We start from the raw sequence: 16,463 nt of genomic DNA, 5'->3' as shown, positions 1-16,463 counted from the left end.
AATAGAATAGAATAGAATAGAATAGAATAGAATAGAATCTTTATTGGCCAAGTGTGATTGGACACACAAGGAATTTGTCTCCGGTGCATATGCTCTCAGTGTACATAAAAGAAAATACATTTGTCAAGAATCATAAGGTACAGCACTTAATGATTGTCATATAGGTCTAGTAAGCAATCAGGAAACAATCAATAGTAATAAAAACATAAAATGTAAAATCATAAAATAAAATGAAATGTCAGCACAGGCTATAGTCATACAGTCATAATTGGGAGGAGATGGGTAATAGGAATGATGAAAAAAGTAGTGCAGTAATTATATAATAAATATATAATAAATAGTTTGACATTATCGAGGGAATTATTTGTTTAACAGAGTGATGGCATTCGGGAAAAAACTGTTCTTATGTCTAGTTGTCTTGGCGTGCAGTGCTCTGTAGCGACGTTTAGAGGGTAAGAGTTGAAACAGTTTATGTCCAGGATGCGAGGGGTCAGTAAATATTTTCACAGCCCTTTTTTTTGACCCGTGCAGTATACAGGTCCTCAATGGAAGGCAGGTTAGCAGCAATTGTTTTCTCTTCAGTTCTGATTATTCTCTGAAGTCTGTGTCTATCTTGTTGGGTTGCAGAACCAAACCACACAGTTATAGAGGTGCAGATAACAGACTCAATGATTCCTCTGTAGAACTGTATCAGCAGCTCCTTGGGCAGTTTGAGCTTCCTGAGTTGGCGCAGAAAGAACATTCTTTGTTGTGCTTTTTTGATGACATTCAACCTCCCGTCTGTATGCGGTTTCATCGTTGTCTCGAATGAGACCAATCACTGTTGTATCATCTGCAAATTTCAGTATTTTAACAGATGGATCATTTGAGATGCAGTCATTGGTATACAGAGAGAAGAGAAGTGGTGAAAGTACACAGCCTTGGGGGGCCCCTGTGCTCATTTTACAGGTGTCTGATGTAATTTTTCCTAGCTTCACCTGCTGTTTCCTATCTGTTAGGAAGCTTGTGATCCACTTACAAATATGCTCAGGTACTGCTAGCTGATTTAGTTTGGTTAGAAGAATGTCCGGTCTGATAGTATTTTGTGGCATGTTGTAAATAGTGACTTCGGATTCATCTTAGGACACATTGAAGAATTTAAACTAGTGGTGTTTCCAATTCTTCTGTTAAGGTAGATCCCAAAAGGTGGTTCTGAGAGGCTGTTGTTCCTCTTCCAGGGGAATAGTTCACAGAGTTACTCAGGATTAAGTTTTGTTTCCCATGCTGTTTAACCTCTGGATAAAACTGATAGGAGAAATTATCTAGAGATTTAGCGTTTGATGTCATTGGCATGCTGTGACAATACCCAACATTGCACTCTGTCTCACTAAAAGATAAAAATGTTGTTCGGAGTTGTTTGGTGGTAGTGAAAATAATGTGCTTCTGCTGTACAAAATTCCAATATTCCAATGGCCGCTGCACAAAATTCCAATATTAAAATGTTCACTGTGGATAAAACCACTTGTATCTCTGGAATCCCTTGGGTTATCACAGCAGTTTTAACTGCATTCAGCTTGGGGGTCCCAGGGATTCTTCTCCACCCATTGGTTTTTCAAAACTCAAATCTTCCAGTTTCATCATTTTTCCTGGTCCCTTAAGATTGTTTCCACCTCCTTTCAATACAAGGAAGTTCCAGGAAGTGGTTGCGGATTATTTCAGCATTGATCTTTCTGTGAGAAAAGATATAGTCCATTTTCATTTGAGCCAGGAAAGGCACCTGAGTGCGTGACCTCAGTCCGGATAGGATGGAGATGATGATTGTGGTGTTTCCTTGACACCAATGGATTGTCTGGAAACAGCAGCTTATTTTGCTACGGCCTGTCTGTTGGTGGGAGTGACCAAGAGGCACCATATTGTACCACTATTGGCTGCCTCTATGTTTGGACAAAATTTAAGTTTCTAGTTTTGATCTTTAAAGCTGTACACAGTCTGGTACAATAGTATGTTTAGGAACACCTTTTTCCATATAAGAACTCCTATATGCTAAGATATATCAGTGAGGTCTTGCTTTGCATTTCATCGCTTGTGGATGCCAAATTGACATCCGCTAGGAATCTTCCTGATGCTCCAGAGACTGGTGTTACCTTTTTTTGCTTCAGGAAGAGGCAGGTAAAGCCACTGTTGTTCTGCCTAGTTTTTGGAAGTGATACCTAGTTAAACACTTTGTTGCAATATAAGTCTTGTGATACTTCTGTACCTTAGTTTTGTAATCTGTAAATGTTTTCTTTTTAATGATTGTAAACTACTTTGAAGGCCTTTCCTGGCAAAAACAGTACACAAATACCATAAATAAATACATTGTCCCCGGACACTCAGGGTGCTTTATAGGGCTTTGAATCAAACCTTCCTAGTCCAAGTGATTTAAGATGTTTTCCTTCATGTTCCTCCACCAGGCCTTTGGGGAGCCTAGCCGTTGATAGGGGCCCCCTCCCTCTCCTCCTCTCCTCCATCTCCTTTATTATAACATCAAGTGGATCCACCACCTCATCCCCCCTCTGGGGCTCTGGGTGAACTGAAGCTGGCGCCATCTTGTTTTAATGTTAGTTTAATGCTAAGTTTAATAATGTTGTATTTTTAATAAGATAGGGTTTATTATTAGAGCCATATTAACTTAAATTTATTGGATTTTAATTTATTATTGTGCTCTGTTATATGTTGTTCACCGCCCTGAGCCCTTCGGGGGAGGGCGGTCTATAAACCCAATAAATAATAAAATAATAATAATAATGTTCCCAGTGTCCTTCAGGCAATTAGAAAGACCATCTGTGATTGGGAAGGAGGCCGTGAGCCTCCAAATGACCCGTGTCTGAGAGGAGAGAAGGACCCCAAAGGTGGCTTTGACATCAAAGTCCCACGACGAGCAGTGGGACCATCCAGCACACAGGTATGTACTACTTTCTCTGTTGAGACAGAGAGTATTCAAGCCTTTAAACTACCTTGGGATATACGAAGATACAGTTTTAACTCTGGATCCGGTAAATTCTGGAGCCGGTAAAAATGCCATTGTGTGGGAGAAGATTGCACAGCTGCCACTGCTGCAGCTCAGCATTGGTGGCATTTTCCCCCCACAGTGGCGCTTTTGAAAATGCCAGCTTCCATAGATAAAATATGTGTTTAGTGGTAGGTGGCGAGCAGGGAAAGGGGAGAGGATATGGGGGCTTCCAGGAGCAGGGAAGCAAAATAATGTGGGGAAGGGATACAGGGTAAATGGGATGGCCCTCAAGTCTTTGCATATCCCCCACTCGTAGGTGTGTGAAATCAAATTACAGATGCAAATTACAGAAATCAAATTACAGATACAAATTACACTCTGACATACATTAGCCATGATCTTTAAAAGGTGCTTCTTTTTGAAACATAATGAGAAAAATGTTCATCTTACAGCTTTATATGGTAAGAACCATGCTGGAGTCCCTCATTGCAGACAAGAGTGGGTCAAAGAAAACTCTCAGGAGCAGTCTGGATGGACCAATAGTTCTGGCCATTGAAGAGTTCCACAAGCAATCCTTTTTTTTTACTCATCTTCTTAATATTAGTGGTAAGTAGCAGTGATGGGGTAATATAGTATGTTATTCTGATAAGCAGTGAGTCTTTCTCCCTTCTGATGATAGGGATGTATTTTACATTTTCAGAAGCTCTTCAACAGTGCTGTGACTTATCGCAGCTTTGGTTCCGAGAATTTTTTCTGGAATTGACGATGGGCCGTCGAATTCAGTTTCCCATTGAGATGTCTATGCCTTGGATTCTAACAGATCACATCTTGGAAACCAAAGAGCCTTCCATGATGGAGTAAGAACTCAAAGATTACAAAAAATATGAAATGAATGAGCATGAGTAGCATGAGAATTGCAGGGATTTGGTTTTACTTGCAGTCAAACTTCTAGCATATCAGAGGAAATGTGACCAATCCAAAGTACTAACCCCTTAATGGCAGATTTTCATTTGAGGCAGACGGTCCAACTAGCTATCACTAGCAAGCCTTAAGATTGACTTTTCATGGCAGTTCATAAGTTTTCCCTGTCACGGGGAAATAGTCATAGGGGAAATGGTACTGGAATAGACACTTAACACCCCTAGTGGGGTGACCTTGGCCTAACTGGACTCTCACCCCCATCCCCCACACAAAAGAGCTCCTGGGAATGTTGAGCTGTCAGTGATGTTTGAAGTGAAGTTTCCTGTTACTCTAATTGCAGGTATGTTCTCTATCCACTGGACCTCTACAATGATAGTGCATATTATGCTTTGACCAAGTTTAAGAAGCAGTTTCTCTATGATGAAATTGAGGCTGAAGTGAGTTTTGTGTGTTTATTTTGTTTTAACTTTATCAACTGTATTCACCTGCATATTTGTTCTAAAGTCTGTTTTTTCATGTTTGTTCTATCAGGTGAACTTGTGTTTTGATCAGTTTGTGTACAAACTGGCAGATCAGATCTTTGCTTACTATAAAGCAATGGCTGGCAGGTATGAGGCTTCTGTTGATTTCTATTGTCTTAGTTTTATAAAGAGACATTTGTTACCTTGCCTGTCTCATACATGTAATCAGACCACAGCAAGTAGAAAGAACTAAAAGAAGAAGGGGCGGGGAGGGGGGGAGGGAAGACGAGAGGATAGCACAGGTTCAGAAATGACTGCAGTCATCCACAGGAGAGGGAGATAATTCCCCAGAATAATAACATTGCAGATTATGGTTTCTCTACCCTCAGTTTCCAGCCAAATGAGTTCTCAAAGTGATTCATAGGAATTTTTAAAATTCAGATTACAATAAAATATTCCCTGAGCCACCTCCTCTTCCTCTGGTGACCTCAGCAATGACAGTTGGTATCTGGAGCGGGGAGTCTCAGACAGAATTGGAAGAGTTTCCCAGGTATCCTCCATGATTTGGGGAAAATCTATAAAGGAGTGGCACAATTTATTTTGAAGCTTGGCTTAGTGTGCATTAGGTTGGATCCAAACTGAATTCATGAAAATCGCTTTTGTCTACACCCCCCCCCCCCCACCTTCCGTCCCACTGCAACCCTATGAATTCCTTGAAATGCTGCTCCTGGCAGACAGGAAACCAACAGCAACAGCATGAATAGCAAATCAGAGGATTACAGCAGGAAGAATGTGTGGAAATTACCCCTCCCCTTCTGTTAGTAGAAAATTTATTCTGGATTCTGCCCATTGGTTAGAACTAACACCAACTATTGCCTGGCAGTTGTCTTTTTAAGTACCAAATATAATCATTTGGGTAAATTGTGCAGCATAAACTCAATCTTCTTTGCAAGAAAAAAAACCTTAACCTTGTTCCAGAAAAACCAAACTTCTTTATCAGGAAAAAGCCAGATACTGTATTTAGAGTAAACCATGGTATTTTTTGTGCACTAAATCTGCATAATGAATGAAGCAGTACCTACCTTTGATGAATTTCTATAACTCATTTTTATTTCCCATTATTTCTATTCAACATACTCTTATAGCATATTTGACAATAGGCTGAAATACAAGGGATAGAAAGCAGAAACATATTCAAATGGTATCTTATTATACAAATGTGGATCTTAATCATCACAAGGCATTTCAGTAATAATGTTTTCCAATTGCAGTGTCTTACTTGATAAAAGGTTCCGGGCTGAATGTAAAAATTATGGAGTGATCATCCCTTATCCACCATCCAACCGTTATGAGACATTGCTCAAACAAAGACATGTCCAGGTACAGCTTTGCTAATTTCAATATGGTACTCAATCTTTATATGGCATGCCACTTGGTCAGTTCACACATTCCCTTTACATGCAGATGTTTGTGGGTTAAGAATGCAACAATATATGTGCAAGAGAGCTTGGAAGCAAATTTTTGAGAGCTATTCTACAGGTTCCTCCAGGTGTACCGAACACCTTTTTAAGACTAGAGATGGGACAAATGAAAGTTGTTGACAGAATTTTCTTATTATCAGCTTATCAATGGCTTAAAGTCTATTCAAACTGTAGAGGACTCTGGCCTCTAATAGTACAAGACTCTTTTCAACCTAGATGGATGTGTGAGGTTAGGGAAGGCCTGCAAAAGAGAGGTATATCACCTAGTACACTCTTCATACAAGAATTATCTTCAGCTAAGACCACAGTCAAGCAGAGAGTCCAAGATTTGGCTTGCCAGCAAGATATAACAGCATCCCCTAACTTTGATCTTAAACCATTCAGTAAATATATTTGAGTCCCTCCCCCTATAAGAACATAAGAACTAGCCTGCTGGATCAGACCAGAGTCCATCTAGTCCAGCATTCTGCTACTTGCAGTGGCCCACCAGGTGCCTTTGGGAGCTCACATGCAGGATGTGAAAGCAATGGCCTTCTGCTGCTGCTGCTCCCGAGCACCTGGTCTACTAAGGCAATTGCAATTTGAGATCAAAGAGGATCAAGATTGGTAGCCATAGATCGACTTCTCCTCCATAAATCTGTCCAAGCCCTTTTTAAAGCTGTCCAGGTTAGTGGCCATCACCACCTCCTGTGGCAGCATATTCCAAACACCAATCACACGTTGCATGAAGAAGTGTTTCCTTTTATTAGTCCTAATTCTTCCCCCCAGCATTTTCAATGAATGCCCCCTGGTTCTAGTATTGTGAGAAAGAGAGAAAATTTCTCTCTGTCAACATTTTCTACCCCATGCATAATTTTATAGACTTCAATCATATCCCCCATCAGACCTCTCTTCTCCAAACTAAAGAGTCCCAAACGCTGCAGCCTCTCCTCATAAGGAAGGTGCTCCAATCCTTCAATCATCCTCGTTGCCCTTCTCTGCACTTTTCTATCTCTTTGATATCCTTTTTTGGAGATGCATGGTGACCAGAGACTGAACACAGTACTCCAAGTGTGAAAATTGCACCACGGCATTATATAAGGGCATGTGACAATCCCTTGCAGTTTTATTATCAACTCCTTTCCTAATTATCCCCAGCATAGGAGTTTGCCTTTTTTCCCAGCTGCCCATGCATTGAGTTGACATTCCCATGGAACTATCAACTAAAGAGGCCCAAATCCTTTCCTGGTCTTGTGACTGATAAGCACTGACCCTTGCATGGCGTGTTATGTGAAGTTTGGATTTTTTGCCCCTATGTGCATCACTTTACATTTTTTGCTACATTGAACTGCATTTTGCCATTTCTTAGCCCACTCACCTAATTTATCAAAGGTCCGCTTGGAGCTCTTCGCAATCCTTTGTGGTTCTCACCACCCTACATAATTTGTTATCATCTGCAAACTTGGCCACCACACTACCCACCCCTACTTCCAGGTGCGTTTTATGGAATAAGTTAAAGAGCACTGGTCCCAATGTCACCCAGTTCTTGGGGACACCACTCCCGACATCTCTCCATTGTGAGAACTTCCCATTTATACCCACCCCTTTTTGTTTCCTGTTCGCTTAACCAGTTTTTAATCCATAGGAGGACTTCCCCTCTTATTCCTTCATTTGCTGAGTTCCATCTCAACTTGAGTCTCTGAGTGAGGAACTTTGTCAAAAAGCCTTTGGAAATCCAAGTAGAACCAATGTCCACTGGTTTCCCCCCCTTATCCCAACATGTCTGTTTTACACCCTCAAAGGACTCTAGTAGAGTTTGTAAGTTAGGACTTGCCTATAGAATAGCCATGCCGACTCTTCCTCGGGAAGTCTTGCTATAGTACATGTTTAAAAATTTTATCTTTAATGATAGATTCTACTAATTTACCAGGAACAGATGTCAAACTGACTGGCCTGTAATTTCCTGGGCCCCCCCTAGACCTTTTCTTAAAGATTGGTGTGACATTGGCCATCTTCCAGTCTTCAGGGATGGAGGCAGATTTTAGGGATAAATTGCATATTAATGTGAGAACATCAGCAATTTCATGCTTGAGCTCTTTAAGAACTCTTGGGTGAATGCATTCTGGGCCAGGGGATTTGGTAGCATTTAGTTTATCAATGGCTGCCAGAACTTCTTCCTTGTCTACCACTATCTTCGCTAGTTCCTCAGATTCACCTCCTAAGAAGCTTGGTTCAGGTGCAGGAATTTTCCTCACCTCCTCTTGGGTGAAGACAGATGCAAAGAATTCATTCAGCTTCTCTACAATCTCCCTGTCATCTTTTAGCACACCTTTTGTTCCTTCATCATCTAACGGGCCTACCGCTTCCCTAGCTGGCTTCCTGCTTTTGATGTACTTGAAGAACTGTTTGTTGCTGGTCTTGATGTTCGCAGCCATGCGTTCCTCATAATCCTTTTTTGCCTCCCTTACAGCTAACTTGCTTCTCTTTTGCCACCATTTGTGTTCTCTCTGGTATTCTTCATCAGTTAAGTTGGACTTCCATTTTCTAAAAGACATCTTTTTTTTCCTAATAATTTCCTCAACCTCCCTTGTTAACCATGCTATCTATATGATCTGGACATCCAATCACTTAGGAGGGCTTTCACACTTGCTAGATGTGATGCCCTGCCCTCAGCAATGCTAGAGGGCAGATATAAGAAAATTCCGTACATCGATAGGTTGTGTCCATGTGAGATGGGGGAAATAGAGACCCTGATACATATTTTTATGATGTCCCCTTCATAAAGAAATGAGGGCAAAATTGTTTATTTCTCTCCCAATGAAAATATTTCTTGACTCTGAGGAATGCGCCATGAAAAGTTTACTAGAAGACGCTAACCCTAATATCACAAGAGTGGCGGCAAAATTCACTGCTTATATTGTCAAGAGGCGTGGACAAATAGGGCAATAAGAGTCTGGAGTCTGGATTACTAATTGTACCCCTTGTTCAAAGATTATTCCAGCTTTCAATTTGAATTCGCATTAAGGTTTTAAATAATCGGCTATTAGAAACCTTGTTACTTCAATTTTATTTTGTATTTTTAGCCTGGAAATGTACAATGTGGATTTTATATTTTATACCTGATAACTTCTGGTCTAGGACTTTAATAAACAAATTGATTGACATGTGAAAGAGAGTTTATAATTTCCAGAAGCCCGTCTCAGTTAACCACATCAGCAAATTGTTTAACCTTTGACCCTGTGTGCAGGGTGGACCACACATAAGGAAAAAGTTTGGTTCATAAAATGAATTTGCCAGGAGAGCAGTCTTTGAGGGGCAAGGACAAGAGTGTCTTACTCTGCAAATGGAAATCATTTCATCTGTGGAAATTCTCCAGTACATCCAATGTAGTCCGTTTCCTGTTTCTCTAATAAAAACACAGACATTAGCAGAATGAACTTACAGTTCCTGTTAAGAAATGGAATACTGTAAGTGGAACTGACTTTCCGTTGAAATTAATGTGGATGGGCCTGTATGGATGTGGATGGGCATTCTTTGTGTGCATCAGAGCCAATATGGATGGACATTCTTTGTGTACATTGGAGTGCTTGTATGCCTATAGATTAGAAAAATACACCATAGGCCCACTTTAAAATATAGGCAACTGATGCATGTAAATAACTAAGTCATGAGAATTTAGCATAACAGAGGCCCATTTATTCCCTAAAGTATTCTGAAAATGTTATCCCTTTTTTTCTTCAGTAAAAGTAGGCCCAATTAATAATTTGGGATCCAAACTAGACTTTAAAAACCCTCAAATTCTGTTTTCATTTGCTGCCTGTGTTTTTCTTTTTCTGTAGCTTCTAGGCAGGTCGATTGACCTTAACAGGCTCATCACCCAGCGAATCTCAGCTGCAATGTACAAATCGCTAGACCAGGCCATTAGTCGTTTTGAGAGTGAGGACCTGACATCCATTGTGGTAAGCAAAGGAGGGATATTATATGAACAGAACTACTCCCAGTTTATTGGATACCGTATCTCTAACTATCTATGTTTTTACTCTCTTGCTTGCAAGGAGTAGGCAGAAATTATTATTTAATATGTTAGGAAAGTTTCCAGATAGTTCAGTCACAAAATCATTGCACTTCAGAGCCATTCTAGCATAGTGAATGACAGTACAATCCTAAACAGGTTACACAATTTAAAATCCACTGGCTTCAATGCACTTAGAAAGGTATAACCCTAATTAGGATTACACTGTAAGAGACTGACATGAAAAGTAAGTCTGCAGTTCAGAAGCCCCCAAATCTTGGCATTGACATGAACTCATTTGGTTGTCTTAGACAAGCTACTATCACCCATCCCACCCCCACACACATACACCCCATATACAATAATAATAATAATAAGGAACGAGAAGTGCCAGGTGTTCAGAATTCAGAAAAGATGTACTAATGGTAATATTGCAAATTTATGTTGTTTACTGGAGCAGACAAGATAATTTCAGAAGAAAGTCAGCGTGTATTTCATAGATTACAACAGAGATGCTACTCTTTTTGAGCCTGTGGGAACCTTTGGAATTCTGTACCAGCAGGGTGGGTACAGCCACAAAATGGCAGCCACAGGAGGAGAAGGAACCAGTCATGTTGGGAAGATTCTTGTGTTGTGGTGTCAGCTGTTGATGAAGCAATGATTTAAAAAATCTGCATAGCCCATCAGAAGCCTTGCTGGACTAAAGGCCCAGTGGCCCACTCACTTTCTAAAAACTCTTGACAGGCACCAGGAAAGATGTTGGTGGGCATCATGGCCCAGAGGTTAGAGATTCTTGGATTGAAGCAAAGCTTTTGACTGTGTGGATCGTGAAAAGCTGTGGTTGGTCTTAAATGAAACAGGTGTGCATCTGATTGTTTTGATGTGCAACCTATATTCTGGGTAGATGCTACTGTTAGGACAGAATATGGAGAAACAGAATGGTTTCCAGTTGGCAAAGGTGTCGGCAAGAATGTATTTTATCTCACTATCTCTTCAATCTATATGCAAAACAATCATAAGGAAGGCTGGATTATATTTAGATGAAGGTGGAGTGAAAATTGCTGGAAGGAACATTAATATTTTGAGATATGCAGATGACACCACATTGCTAACAGAAAATAATGAAAACTTGAAACAACTCCTGATGAAGGTTAAAGCAAAGGTGCCAAAACAGGATTACTTCTGAACAACAAGACGACAAAAGTAATGACTTCTGGAAATTTTCACAGCTTTAAGTTTGACTGTGAAGAAATTGAAATTGTTGAAAATTTTCTATTCCATCATCAACCAAAGAGAGACTGGGAAGGGCAGCTATGAAGGTGTATATATGAAGGTGAAGGTGGAATATGCTGGGAAGGGCAGCTATGAAGGTGTATATATGAAGGTGAAGGTGGAATATGCTGCCACAGGAGGTGGTGATGGCCACTAACCTGGATAGCTTTAAAAGGGGCTTGGACAGATTTATGGAGGAGAAGTCAATTTATGGCTACCAATCTTGATCCTCTTTGATCTGAGATTGCAAATGCCTTAACAGTCCAGGTGCTCGGGAGCAACAGCCGCAGAAGGCCATTGCTTTCACATCCTACATGTGAACTCCCAAAGGCACCTGGTGGGCCACTGCGAGTAGCAGAGAGCTGGACTAAATGGACTCTGGTCTGATCCAGCTGGCTTGTTCTTATGTTCTTATGTTCTTAAGGAACTAGAAAAGATTCTGAAGTATTAAGATGGGTTGCTGGTGACCAAGATCAAGATTCCTCATGCTATATTGTCTCCCATATCTGTGTATGAGTGTGAATGTTGGACAATGAAAAAAGCTTATAGGAAGAAAAGAGGTTTATTTGAGAAGTGGTGTTGGACAAATGTTTTACAGATACCATGGACCGTCAAAAAGGGGTTCTAAGTTCAAATTGAGCCTGAATTCTCCCTAGAAGCTAAAATGACCAAACTGAGGCTATCATACTTTGGTGACATTATGAAGATACAAGTGGAAGAGAAACATTAGTGCCAGGAATATTTATTAAATAAAATGTGTAGTTTTTATCTTTTTATCTTGTATCTCTTCAAATTAGATGTTGATTGTGGAGCTGTTACCCTTTGTGTTTTCAGTCAACAGCTGCTTAAAGAAATGTCCAGAGTCAAGCAGTGTAGAGTACTATTTTCCACCTTGCTAATATTTTGATGTAAAAAAATGACATTATGGAAATATTTATTTTCACTCTTTCCTGATATAAAAAAATGATAGACTCCCCTTCCAGTTCATAAGCCATTTTCCTTGACAATAGAGCAAAAGGGATATGTAGATGCAAACTGCCCTAGATTTTGTCTCCTTGCTGATATGATCTTGCTGTGATCTTGCTAACACACAATGTCTTCTTAATACTGCTTTCTCTGGGAGCAGGAGCTTGAGTGGCTTTTGGAGATAAATCGCCTGACACATAGACTGCTGTGCAAGCACATGACCTTGGATAGTTTTGATGCCATGTTCCGGGAAGCCAATCACAATGTCTCTGCTCCATATGGGCGCATCACCCTGCATGTCTTCTGGGAACTAAACTTTGACTTTTTACCTAATTACTGCTACAATGGATCTACTAATAGGTAAAAAAGAAACACCATTGTCTGATTTGAATGCTTGATATAGCTCACCAATGCTACATCTGCATATTCTTATGTTCTTATTCTTAGTGTTCTAACCAAATGAAACTTGGATGAATTACATGACTAATTTCATAGTGTTGTATTTTTAATATATCAGGCATATATCTTCAATTAGTCAGGATCTGTGCAGATGCAATTTTAGATTTTTTTAAAAGTCTCAAAAGTAGTTGCTCAAGGTTGGAAAGTGGCAGGGGGACTGGGGAGGGAGAAGTTTTACACACCAAATTAGTTTTTGGAGGCTTTTTAAAGGGTACTTAATTTTTATGTATAGTTGTGATAGAATTGGTCATAGGCATGAACGTCAGTCATTATAATAAGTTTCTCCATTGTAGCATTGTTATGCTTACTGAAGACATTGACTGCGATCCTAAGAACACTTTTTTGGGTGTAAACCCTTTTAAATAAAATGGAATTTATATCTGAGTAGATTTGTCTAAGACTGTTCCTGTTGTGAATAAATAATGAACTTTTATTTAACACACTTTTAAAATGCATGCAGTTACAAATAATAGCTGGTGTTAAAAGTTATAAATATTGATTTTGGGCCAGTAAAACATTTTATTATTCATCAAACATTGTGGCTGTAAACAATAAAAATAGTGTTTTAGAACAGAAATGTTAGTAAACTAAGTAATTTTAAAGGAAAAGGGATTTGGCCTTCGCTTTGATTTAGAATGGACTTTAGGGTTTTTATTGAAATTTATGAATCTTTTTTGTTTCCATTTTTGCACACTCCAGGTTTGTCCGGACGGCAATTCCATTTACACAAGAACCGCAGAGAGACAAACCTGCCAATGTCCAACCATACTACCTTTATGGATCTAAGGTGAGTTGAGAAACATACTTGCAATTCGGCACCTAGTTTGGAAGATACTGTTTAAAGAAGTTAGACTGTATGATGAAATTATGCATCATACACACCTGGGGGAAAATATCTGTTGTTAGAATTGGCGGGGGTGGGAGTGTTTTTACCAAGTGATATGATATTACCAAACAAACAAATATTCTTTCTAAATTCACTGAATTCTATTCTGGATAGGCCAGGGAAGAAAATAAGTTAATTTCTGACTACAAAAACTAGAACTAAATATTTTTATGTTTAGTTCTATTTGAGTTGTAATATAAAATGCTGCCTAATTTATATTCACATGGCAGTGCTGAATATACTGATCACTCAGGGCATGGTAGCTGATAATGCTGTACTTTGCTAACTTCCTTGATCACTTCAAAATGAAATTGTTTGAGTTCTCCATACTTCCCCTTGCAGCCCAAAGAGAAAGTACTGAACTTTTTCCCCTTTAAATGAGGTTTTGTGAAACGTTTTATAATATATTTTTAAGATGTGCATAAGAATTTATTTAGGCAGCTGTTGAAACAAATAGGTGGTTGGATATTCTCATCATTTAGTGCCAGACAAAATATCAGAGTTTATAGATGTTTGATAGGTTGTCCATTTTATTGTTTTCAGAGAGTAAAAAGAGGTATCTTGATATGAAATTATTCTGTATGTTAGTGAGAGTAGATATGATCTATGGATTAGTCCAGCTATGATGGTACCATTTGAAAATGTATAATATATAACATTTACTGTAATAATCTTCTGCTTCTCCCAGGCCTTCTTGCACAGGTATTTACAACTCAGTTCAGAGCTGGGTGGGGATAGCACCGCTTTGGTGCAACTCCACTCACTCCAAAGGGCTTTCCCACAGCACGGAAAGCCTGAAAATGTAATAGAAACCCTCACCTTTTGAATCCTTTATAGGTGAGAATAGAGATATGCCACAAAAATCTTGGCATATCTCTGCTGGGGAATCCGCCGGTGCATGGGGGCCAAGCAGGCTGTGGAGGCCAACTATGGTCAGCCTCACCCCTGGAATACCCCCACCACGCCAAAGCCGCTGGGTCCAGCAGCCAGGAGTCGGCGGATTTACCCCTCTGCTGGAGGACAAATTCCCTATTGTAAGCCCATGTCACCTCCAGAGGGGGATTTGTCACTGCCTGATTCATAGTAACATTTGAATCTACTTACTACTAAGTCAGACTATTGGTCAATTTACTTTATCCTAGTCTACCCTGATTAGTTATTGACTCTTTAAGGTTTAAACAGAGCAAAATAGATTTACCACCTGTTTCCTGAAACCCTTTTAATTGGAGATGCCAGGAGCTGAATCTGGAATTTTCTATTTGCAAAGCCTGTGTTGTATTAGTGAGCCATGGTACTTTCCTTCTTTCTTTAGGAGAAGCAGTTGTGTAGTGGTTAAGAGCAGGTGCATTCTAATCTGGAGGAACCGGGTTTGATTCTCCACGCTGCCGCTTGAGCTGTGGAGGCTTATCTGGGGAATTCAGATTAGCCTGTGCACTCCCACACACACCAGCTTGGTGACCTTGGGCTAGTCACAGCTTTTTGGAGCTCTCTCGGCCCCACCTACCTCACAGGGTGTTTGTTGTGAGGGGGGAAGGGAAAGGAGATTGTAAGCCCCTTTGAGTCTTCTACAGGAGAGAAAGGGGGGATATAAATCCAAACTCTTCTTTTTCTTCTTTATGTAATGTGGAACGTTGGTGTACAAACACCACATTACACACACTATAGTATATCATGGTGCAGTTTGCAAGAACTCCCACATGGGGGCCAGAGGGACTTTATAGATGTGTCTTTAATAACCTTTCCAATCTTACACAACCAGAAATTTTGCATAGCTCCAAAACTCACATATTCTTCCACCAACAAATGCTCCTTTAACAAAAGATCCAAGTTGATCAATTTGTTATGTTTCATTTTCCTGTCCAGGCGTGGCCATGTCCCCAGCGCCCGGACTCAGCACAGGACTCAGCACAGCAGGCAGGGCAAGAGCTGGCAAAGGGAGAGACAGCAGGATAACAGCCGACAGAGTAAAAGCCAACAGAGTGAGAGTTGGCAGGGAGGGGCCTCTCACAGCTGAACCGGCTGTGAGAGAGAGTGATGAGCTGCAGCAGGGCCAAGGAGCTGGGACTGAAGAGAACAAGATAAAAGGAGAAGAGAAATAGGCCTCTGGAGCTGCCGCTGCAGCAGGAACTGGGGAGGGCGTTGGCAGGGGAAGGAAGTAGTGAAGAAGGAACAGGGAGAGAAGGGTAGAGAGGCAAGGAGCTTAGAAGGGGCTGCTACCAGGGGCGTAACGAGGCAGCCCTGGGCAAACTGTAGCCCTGGGCAAAACCTGAGTTGGATGCCCCCCTCCGCCCCCATGGGCGGTTACTCCACCACGACCAATTTTTCTTTGCACCAGGACATTGGTGCCTGCAGGGGGTGCATTTTTGGATGTATTGGCACCAAAATTTCAGGGTATCGTCTGGAAACTGTCCTTATAATACCCCCAAAGTTTGGTGCAGTTTGGTTTAGGGGGTCCAAAGTTATGTACCCTCAAAGGGGGTGCCCCATCCCCCATTCTTTGCTAAGGAGATGGGGACTACCCTTTTGAGGGTCCATAACTTTGGACCCCCTGAAGCAAACTGCACCTAACTTTGGGGGTGCCATCATGACAGTCTCCAGATGATACCCTGAAATTTTGGTGCTGATACATCCAAGAATGCCCTCCCTGCCAGGGCTGTCAAAGGGAAATTTGCCCAAGAATCTTTGTTCTGCATTGAGTTTTCTGTATTGCTGTCAATGGGGGTTGCAGGCTGGGGGGGGGCACATTTCTGAAGGCACAGTCTCAAAACTTTCAGGGTCTTATCAGGAGACTTCCCTAATGATACCCCCCCAGGTTTGGTGCAGTTTGGTTCAGGGGGGCCAAAGTTATGGACCCTCAAAACTGTAGCCCCCATCTCCTATTAACTCCCATTGGAAACAATGGGGGATAGGGGCACCCCCTTTGGGAGTCCATAACTTTGGACTCCGAGAACCAAACCTCACCAAACTTGGGGGGTAGCATAAGGACAGTCTCCTGATGAGACCCTGAAATTGTGGTGCCGCTAGCCTAAAAACTGCGCCCCCTGCGGGCCACAAA

At 40.9% G+C, this 16,463-nt stretch overlaps 1 protein-coding gene across 1 annotated transcript in view; it reads left to right on the top strand.

The window, feature by feature from the left end:
• The window catches only part of CYFIP2 (cytoplasmic FMR1 interacting protein 2), a 65,809-nt gene that overhangs the window by 26,497 nt on the left and 22,849 nt on the right, over positions 1 to 16,463 (top strand). Inside the window, exons 12-20 of the mRNA XM_048487971.1 lie at positions 2,776 to 2,923; positions 3,424 to 3,577; positions 3,672 to 3,828; positions 4,233 to 4,329; positions 4,424 to 4,500; positions 5,625 to 5,733; positions 9,653 to 9,772; positions 12,224 to 12,423; positions 13,222 to 13,309. Coding sequence (XP_048343928.1) covers positions 2,776 to 2,923; positions 3,424 to 3,577; positions 3,672 to 3,828; positions 4,233 to 4,329; positions 4,424 to 4,500; positions 5,625 to 5,733; positions 9,653 to 9,772; positions 12,224 to 12,423; positions 13,222 to 13,309 — 1,150 coding nt within the window. The remainder of the gene's footprint in view (positions 1 to 2,775; positions 2,924 to 3,423; positions 3,578 to 3,671; positions 3,829 to 4,232; positions 4,330 to 4,423; positions 4,501 to 5,624; positions 5,734 to 9,652; positions 9,773 to 12,223; positions 12,424 to 13,221; positions 13,310 to 16,463) is intronic.

The sequence above is a fragment of the Sphaerodactylus townsendi genome, linkage group LG03 (assembly GCF_021028975.2).
Source record: "Sphaerodactylus townsendi isolate TG3544 linkage group LG03, MPM_Stown_v2.3, whole genome shotgun sequence".
NCBI lineage: Eukaryota > Metazoa > Chordata > Lepidosauria > Squamata > Sphaerodactylidae > Sphaerodactylus > Sphaerodactylus townsendi.
Note: the sequence above shows the minus strand (reverse complement) of the source record. Positions and strands in the feature narration are given on the sequence as shown.